Here is a 9,045-nt window from a genome sequence, read left to right on the forward strand (position 1 = left end):
AAACTAACAAGATAATAATCAAGCCATTAGGATCTAAATAGGGCTGATGTAATTAGCATGACTCACATTTAATCCTAAAGCCATAAAAGAGATGCTATTTAAAAGATAATGAGGTTATTAATGTTTTATTCTGCAAAAGTCCCATCATAAATTCTGGCCATTTTACAATGTTGGTCATCAAAAAAAGAAGAGAGTCACTTGCTTAACAATTTAAATGTGGTCTATTCTTATATCATCTTAGAATGTTTTTAATGGTGCTAATTATAACAAAATTCACGTTTGTATACAATTTCTTGTCCTAATTGTTTGTGTTCCATCAAAATACGAGACCTTACACGAGAGTGCAACAGTAAAAATAAATCAACCAAAATTATAATTTAGCCGGGATAGGCTCCAGCACTTGTTAGGATACGTAGCTTTGAAAACGGATGGATGGAAAAAATGGAATCTTGTGAAAAGTTTTTTTATTTTTTTTTTACGTAGAATAAATCAACCGATTATTTAATTAGATGAATGGATACGAGATAAATTTTAATAACTCATTTTAGTGGAAAAACTACAAGAAATATTACAAGACTCTTGATCGTGCAAATGCATGGTTGGCCGTATGTGACCCACGCCACAGGCCATGCTTTGTGTGCTTTCACACACGCACATAATATGACATTAAAAAAAATATATATTGAAATTGCATAAAATTGCCATCCACGATGCAAAAAAAATGGAATTCGTCTATACAATGCTTTTGTGTGATCAACGATCAACAGGACGGTGTGTGTGGGGGGGGGGGGGACTGTGGAGGGTTGCATCACCGAAAAAATCCTTTGGGGGGCGAAAAGCATGCACGCACCTTCTGTGTCCGAGTCGAACACGAAGAAGAAAAATGAACGCAAACCATTGGTTAAAATGTTCGAACTCCTGCGTTTTCATTGACACCCCCCCCCCGCGCTTTTTTATAAAAGAATACTTACCGATGGTAAACTTCAGAAAAAGCAATATATATATGTATAGGGAGTTCGCCTTACATCGTTAGCATGCTCGCCGTCCGTCTCGTTTTCACATCCTTTGGTCAAAATGTTTGTCCGACGCGCTCTTGTGGACTGTACCGTGCTTTCGCTGCAGGATCTCTGTGTGTTTTATCCATGCTGTAACGTCTGCTTCTGCAGAATGGATGTGGAGCATCAGGACACAGCGAGGTGAGAGCACCCAAACAAACAACCAAGACCATGTTTGCTCACGAGTAGAGTAGACCTCGCATAGGGCATGCAAAATAGTGAGTAATTCCAATAGGGATAGGCTACTACAAGACAAGTTACTGTACAGGAACAGATTTAATGACTTTGAAAAATGAAACACCAGAGGACAACTTTTGGAAAAGTTCTTCGATACGTTATGGTCCGATAACTACATTCGGCTCACTCTGTGCTTTAATCCAGCCTAGTGAGCAATTGCATTTCCAAAACGTTTATTTGTGGCAAATGCTTTTTTTTTTTTAATCCCACTAAAATTGCATGTGGCTACAGTAGACTGAGTGCAGTTGCACATCTTTTTCCTTATCTAATATTTGCTGTCAGAAAAACTTACACTTCCCCCATCATACGACAGAATGACTCTTGCATTTGATTGGTGTGTTTTGTATGATGGGTAACTAGTTTTAAAAGAAGTCAAGGGAAAATTGTCAAGCATTCATTTGTTCAGTGGAAATATTCTCCACTTTATGTCCATATTCACATTTGGCTTCCTTGCTACCACAGATCCAGATGTTCCAAGTGCTCTTACAGCTGTTTAAGGGATCATCTGGACTACAGATATCGCCTTTCACTGTTGGTGACCAGGGACACAAGCATATTTGGTGTCACAGTGTTTGGCAGCTGCCTAAACCCGTTATTTGGTGTCCCTGCAACTCAATTTCAAAGGTGAGAAGACATCTTTCAGACTTCAGTAGAGGAAGACTACACAGGTTCTATGAGCTGACCCCCTGGGGAACTCATGCAAATTTGTATTTCAAGTAGCAGATTTTGTAAAAGGTCACACACTTGTCCATTTTCTGAGCTGCTTATTCTCACGAGGGTCACGGAAGTGCCGGAGCCTATCCCGGCTGTCATTGGGCAGGAGGCAGGGTACACCCTGGACTGGTTGCCAGACAATCGCAGGGCACATGGCGACAGACAACACTCGAGCTCACAATCGCACCTAGGGGCAATTTAGAATGTCCTACTAATGTTGCATGTTTTTAGGATGTGTGATGAAACCAGAGTACCTGGAGGAAACCCACGCAGGCATGGGGAGAACACGCAAATTCCACCAAGGTGGGGCCGGGATTTGAACCCTGGTCCTTAGAACCGTGAATCCAGCGCTCTACAGCTGTGCAAGGTCACACACCTGTTTAATAAAAATGTACATATTAGTGGTGCCTTGACCTTCGAGTTTACTTATTCATTGACCACCCTCGTAACTCAAATCACTCAAATCATCTGTACCCATTAAAAAAAAAAAATGAAAAAGCCAATGATTCTTTACAGCCCCGCCCAAAACGCTGACATTTTGGGAGTATTTTTATGAAACGTAGCACTCATCATTATTTTACTTCATAAAAACATACAGTGCCACCAGAAAATACCCCGCCTCTCGTCCAAAGTCAATTTGCATGGGCTCCAGGTCACACATGATCCTAATGAGGACGAGCAGTATTGAGAATACACAGTTGGATTTTCCATGGTCAATCTGTCACCATCATGAAATACTTAACCGTACAGGCAATGTACATTGCATCATTTTTATTATTCTTATCAACCACACGTTTATTGGTCAGTCTTGACATTTATTTGTGGTTTGACAGGTTGTTGGAGAACTCAGACGTCCCACCTGAAGGATCAACCAGATCCAAATTGGTGGCAAAGGCCATCGAGGACTGTTTAGTCGGTAGACATCTTGTCTTTGGAATAAAGGTATGCTGGAAGCTTTGTATTACAACCATGCCTGTCACATTCACTCACATTTGAAAAATGTACGGGTGTGGTCAGTCATGCCCGCAGATATAAATTTACGGGTGTAATTAGGGATGGAATCACAAGACCTTGAAATAACTTACTGAGTTGTTATACCCGAGTATGTACTTACGTACATGGTCAGTACGGTGAACTTGCATTTCCTGTTTCCGGGTGAAGACTGATTGTTTAGCAGTTTAGCACTTTTTGTTAACGTTTCTGAAATAAATATGTAAATTAATGTCAAGTCTACAAAAAATAAGCGACAACTTTCAATATCTATTTTTTTCTACTCGTACCAAATTTTACGCGCGTGATTTTTTTTTTTTTTTTTTTAGCTCAACTGCGCAGATTTGCGAGTGCATGCGAACGCGCTCGTCAAATGTGAGTGACTGCTGTCATGGAATAAGTGCAGGTTAATCTATAGGTTGTCTTGATTCGATCAATGTTTGATTAATGCTCACTATTGAAAAGGGGATCATCTATTTTTTTCTATACTTTTCAGTACGCTGCAAGCTTTTGTTGGCTTGCATGACATTTGGAGATGACTCTTGCAATTAGCAACTAGCGAGTCAAAAATAGTCCCCCCAAAAAAGCACCCAACGTCTATTATTTGGGGGGAAAAAATATTGTCTGCAAAGTATGAATGATAACGTTGTGACAAAGAGAGGCATATCTGTGTAGAATCATCTGAAGATAAAGAATGTTATCGAGTGCGATGTATGTGTAATGCTAAAGCCAAAAGCTGATGAAAATATTAGATCCAAAATGCAAGTTGCCATGTCAGAAATATTTTGCAGAGGAAGCATTGCCTGAACTTTACATTAATATCAGGGAGAAAGTTACAGCAAGAATGTCAAATATAAAGTATTTTTATCTACAACTCCGAACTAGTGGAGTAGTCGCACTGTGCAACATACTTAAATACCGTGAAGACTGGGAGCTAAAAACTCGTGTCCCCTCCAAAAGAATTTGATGAGCAAGGTAAATGATTTTGTTTCTGTTGTATACTGAAGACATTTGGGGTTCATTTCAAAAGATGAATATGAGACAAAAGTTCAGAATTCCAGCTTTAATTTCATGGTGTTTTCATCAAGAGGTGATAAACAATTTTGGACAGAACACCTTTTCTTTGAACCTTGTGAGCAAAAGTAATGTAACATCAGTGATGTCTGTTTATAGTTGCTCGGGTGTTGCCTTTTAGATTGATTGCTTCAACAGCAGCTCTTTCTTCCAGAAGCCGCGACTTTTTTCACACGCTTTCTACCCTGCGGTTTATGCCGTGATGCGGATAATTTGTGCGCGTTTTTTTTTCTAACCTCCGCAAGGGGGCACTCGAGTGGAAAAGGTAAGAGTGAGACCGGTTGAATATGTGCCGAGGAAGTGACTTTTACCGTTCCCGCCCTGTTTAGCGCTGCGTTGGCGTGTTAATGCTGTGTGTGATTTTTACAGTTTTTTTTTATTTTTTATCTGCCCTGCTAGCGTTAGCGCAGAGCTAGCGTAAAACTCTTTCTTTGTAAATATCTCGTTTCATTGTGGGCACTTGCAGCTTTTACATAGCTGCGGCGTATGTATGTACCAAGTGGTATTTCCTTTACAAATATTCTGGTTGAGGCTTATAACCAGGTACGCTCCGTAGGCCGGGAATTACGGTTTTTCTCTATGTTTCTGACCCTGCCCGTCTTCTCTATGCCGTGCAGGTGAGAGATTCACAATGGTGCCCATGGTCAGGCGATCGTCATCAAGGTGCTTCTGGTAGCAAGGAGATGGCCCAGTTTATTGCCACTCAACTCATTTTCCCTAAAGCCGCAGGCTTAGGAAACGACTCTGTCCTTGGCTACTTCCGACTCCTCCTCAGGAAAGCAGAAGAACGTCGGCAGGAATCTAATGATCCCGAGAAGTCCTGCGCGATTCCGACAACACCACCATCACGGATTCCCCAGGATTCCCAAGCCAGTAGCTTCAATAACATCACTCTTTCTCGTGTTTTTCCACACTCACTGGAAAGGTAATGCACCATTTATCAATTTATATACCGCATTACAGGGCTAATAGAGACAGACAACCATTCACACCTATGGACAAGTTAGTCTTCAGTTTACCTCCAGGGTCTGAAATACTCACCATATTTTGCGATACAAAATTATTTTTTAAATTTAATCTAAATTTATATATCGATGCACATGAATTGGATAAAGCAGATTACTGCTTCCTGTGGTTATTAGTAATTTTTTTTATGCCTACTTTTCCTATATGGATTTACTAAAATGGAAAGCTTACATGCTGCAAATGCAAAATAACAGGAAATAAGACCAATGAATATTAGCATTCATGGTTTCACACATACAAATGTTTTGGATTTCTTTATCAATTATGATAAATTAATAGAAAATACCTGTTTTATAAATTCACTTGAATCAATTACATTTAATTGATTAAGTGGAACAGGCGGCACGGTGGATCAGCTGGTAAAGCGTTGGTCTCACAGTTCTGAGGTCCCGGGTTCAATCCCGGACCCGCCTGTGTGGAGTTTGCATCTTCTTCTCGTGCCTGCGTGGGTTTCCTCCACGTACTCCTGTTTCCTCCCACATTCCCAAAACATGCAACATTAATTGGACACTCTAAATTGCCCCGAGGTGTGATTGTGAGTGCGGCTGTTTGTCTCGATGTGCCCTGCCACTGACTGGCGACCAGTTCAGGGTGTACACCACCTCCTGCCCGTTGACAGCTGGGATAGGCTCCAGCACTCCCCGTCACCCTCGTGAGGATAAGCGGCTAAGAAAATGGATGGGATGGATGATTAAGTGGAACATTCGCGTGTTGGCGACAAAGGGAACAACAACTCAACAAAAACAACAGGAACAACAACCCCCCTCCCCCCAAAATAACTTGAGTTTTTTTTTATGAGTGTCCTGACAAGGCTCCCCGAAAACTTACTTCTGTTTGACCTAATTTTATATCCACTTTGGCCATATTTGGCTAAGATTGCCTGCTTTCCTCCGATTAGTTGCCTCCATGACGAACACAGGTGTCAAACTCAAAGGCTGGGGGCCACATCTGGTCCGCCCCATGATTTTATATGGCCCACAAATCTGGTGTCTCACCTTCTATGATTGTTGTTCAAATTGTCCGATCATAAACGATAATGTTGAGTCATTGCAAGCGTTTTTGTGTTCGCAAACATTTGAAAAACCCATTCCACTTAATTTCTGATTCAAAAACTAGTCATGTGAATCTGATGAGGCAATTAAAGATTTTTATGGTTTCACAATCATAACTAACGGCCCTCTGGGGGAAACCGCAACTACAAGGTGGTCCGCGACAGCCCTGATGCAGAAGATCCAACCCTCACTATTTGTGAGAGCATGCGTGTTTATCATTTTTGACAGTGCTGGCTCGGAGGCGGAGAGGTTGGTGGAAGTCTTTGCTCGTGGCATAGATATGACCTGATTTTTGGCCTCTCGGCAGAAAAACTCCCATGACTCAAGAATGTGTGAACGATTTTAATTCATATTTCAGATGTTTACCGTGGTGCCATGGAACCATTAAACACCTAAAATACTAGAAGAAGTTGGTTTAATAAAATATGAGATTGTAAATATTGAAAAAGGTGTTGGAAGAAGGCAAACTATCGCCACGATGTTAGATACACTTGTATAACCTCATTAAACGTCATTATATGCTCTAATACACTTGACACCGCTTTCGACTCGCAGTATATGGCGATATTTCCTCTCCGCTCTATGACATTTATTTGCCTACAGCGAAAACGCCACGAGTGCTTGTGTAAATGTGATCACCAATTCCAGTCACATTTGTCCCCCCTCGCAGGTCACAGCGCCACGACGACAGTCTCACTCCAACGCCACCATGGCAACAATCACTGCGACTCATCACTTCTTCTGCCGAACAGGAGCGGGAGGAAACCGACTACCGCACACGCGATGACGACCGACCAACAGCCAAAGAGCAAAAGTGGAACACTTTTTTTGACACGCCGCCATTTTCTCCATGCTCACCAGCCAGAAATGTCCCAAACGCCCCCACCCGGGACCATTTGACGCCCTCCCTGCCTTTACTTGTGAACAAGCCGCTTGTGTCTGACTGTCAACCGGATGATTCACTAGTGTTGCGTTCGTTGGTGTGGGAGGAGTTGCCTTTTTCTGAGAGTCTGACTGCATTTTTGAATGACGAGGATAAATATTTTGAAACAACACAAAACAGCTTGCCTAATAAAGCTGCTTGTACCGACAACCCACCAGGAAGCAAGTCCTTCGCGGGCGTCGTGAACACTGAAGTACTGAATGAAGACAGTGAACAAGTCTACAATTGTTCTTTGGACCTGTTTGGAATAAGCTCAGTTGAGCCACATAAAGAAGACGTTGAGCTTCAAATGTGTGTCAAAAAGGCTCATAAAATACCTTCTGGTAACATAAAGTCGTATTATCCACAGTGTCCTGACTTCATCCCATCCTCTCAGTCCACCCCCATTGTTAGAAGGACGTACCCTTCCCCCTCTTGCTCCCAACGCTTGTCATTCACGACGCCTAAAAACTTCTTAAAAAGGCCATGCAGGAAACGCTGTTTTGCGATCCAGGGAGGGATTGTGACCGGGAAGACACCACGCGAACATGACACACCTCTGAGTCAGGGGGTCGACGACTATGTCGTCCCTCACACCTCTCCTGAATTCAAGGTGGAAAATGATCATTCCCAGGAAGAAACGCAATCATATTTATCAAAAGCAAAGCGGTGTGAAGTAGCGAGATGCGAGACAGAAACGGAGTTGGATCAAACAAGTAATGAAATGACTGCTAATGGTTCTACGTGTAAGGACAAAACATGTGATTGGTCTCGAGACCTGTTTTCCGATTCTGTCTGAAAACCGCTATCCGCTTCTCTATTTAACATAATGATGAACGACAAGCTGATTTTATCAATGGACATAATACTGTGGAACCTCGAAATTCAAACCCATTCCAGGACACTTTATGTCTTTCGCTTGTTCAGTTTTAACTATATTGACCTGCTAGATGACTGCATCTTTGCACAAGTGTGACTCTTTTTAAGGAATAGTTTCGTATTAATTGAATATCTGTTCTTCGTTATTGTTATTTTGTTTGTTCTTCTTCTCAGTACTCAACACGAATGTCGTACCGACTGCCGGAGACAAATTCCTTTTGTGTTGTGACGTACTTGGCCATTAAATCTGATTCTAATTCTGATGTGAAATGTTGGAAAAAGTTCCACAGCCTGAGCTATAATGGGCCTTTCCGATGGCAATCTTAAGCTCCGCCCCCTTAGCCATGTCCCACAAGCTTTCAAAATGGCGATTGAACAGAACATGTTTGAAGTCGATTCTCTACCACGTATTCCAGATAATATTGGGGTATGTTTTTTGCCAAATGCGTCAGACTTGTCCAAGAGAGTCCTACAAAGAGTTACAGCAAAACGTTGGCGATCGATGCAAAAAAAAGTTTGACGCCTCACAAACTTCATATTGAAATCCAACAGGGTAAAATACTGGAATCGTACTGTGCATGGAGAGCAAAGTAAAGTTGTAAAACACGTGCCCTTCTGCAAGCAATGGATTATTCCATTGTAGACACTTCGTCAACTGTGTTTTAGGCTTTGGAAAATGAATCAAGCAGGCCCCTTGTAACCCAGCAGGATAACTTTCATCAGAATTCCACGTTCCAAAGCACATCTGAGGACCGTTTTCTTCGTAACATTAACTTTTCCAAGCGCACGCTACTGACAACCAGCATTGCTTGTGGGACGATATGGCGAGAGGGGCGTGTCAAGCCAGGGGTTAAGACAATGCGGCTATCTGATTGGCTATTATCGTGTGAGTGATTGACGGGTTGTAAAGGCCCATTGCATCTTCACTGACTGTAAAGCCCATGTTTTGAGTAATATTTGAACATTCTTTAAATAAAGTGAATGCTGAATGAAGCCCAAGCCAAAAAGAGCGACTTATTTTTATAGTTTGTGTATGATCAGCGGTACAGACAATGAAGTTTGGAGGCTGTTTTACAGTCTACCAGTAGTCAGCGAT

The 9,045-nt window shown here is 41.9% G+C and overlaps 1 protein-coding gene across 4 annotated transcripts in view; it reads left to right on the top strand.

Moving 5' to 3' along the window:
* The window catches only part of ddias (DNA damage-induced apoptosis suppressor), a 16,662-nt gene extending 7,724 nt beyond the window's left edge, over positions 1–8,938 (top strand). For 3 of the 4 annotated variants that reach the window (XM_061814519.1, XM_061814521.1, XM_061814520.1), the window contains 5 exons: positions 1,123–1,196; positions 1,755–1,916; positions 2,840–2,948; positions 4,688–4,995; positions 6,819–8,938. In XM_061814519.1, coding sequence (XP_061670503.1) covers positions 1,168–1,196; positions 1,755–1,916; positions 2,840–2,948; positions 4,688–4,995; positions 6,819–7,869 — 1,659 coding nt within the window. In that variant the 5' untranslated portion in view covers positions 1,123–1,167 and the 3' untranslated portion in view covers positions 7,870–8,938. Of the gene's footprint in view, positions 1–422; positions 1,197–1,754; positions 1,917–2,839; positions 2,949–4,687; positions 4,996–6,818 lie in introns of those variants that run through there. The other variant, XM_061814517.1, reaches the window with a different exon arrangement.
* Positions 8,939–9,045: the final 107 nt, after the last annotated feature.

This window comes from Syngnathoides biaculeatus, chromosome 3 (genome assembly GCF_019802595.1).
Source record: "Syngnathoides biaculeatus isolate LvHL_M chromosome 3, ASM1980259v1, whole genome shotgun sequence".
NCBI classification, from domain to species: Eukaryota; Metazoa; Chordata; class Actinopteri; order Syngnathiformes; family Syngnathidae; genus Syngnathoides; species Syngnathoides biaculeatus.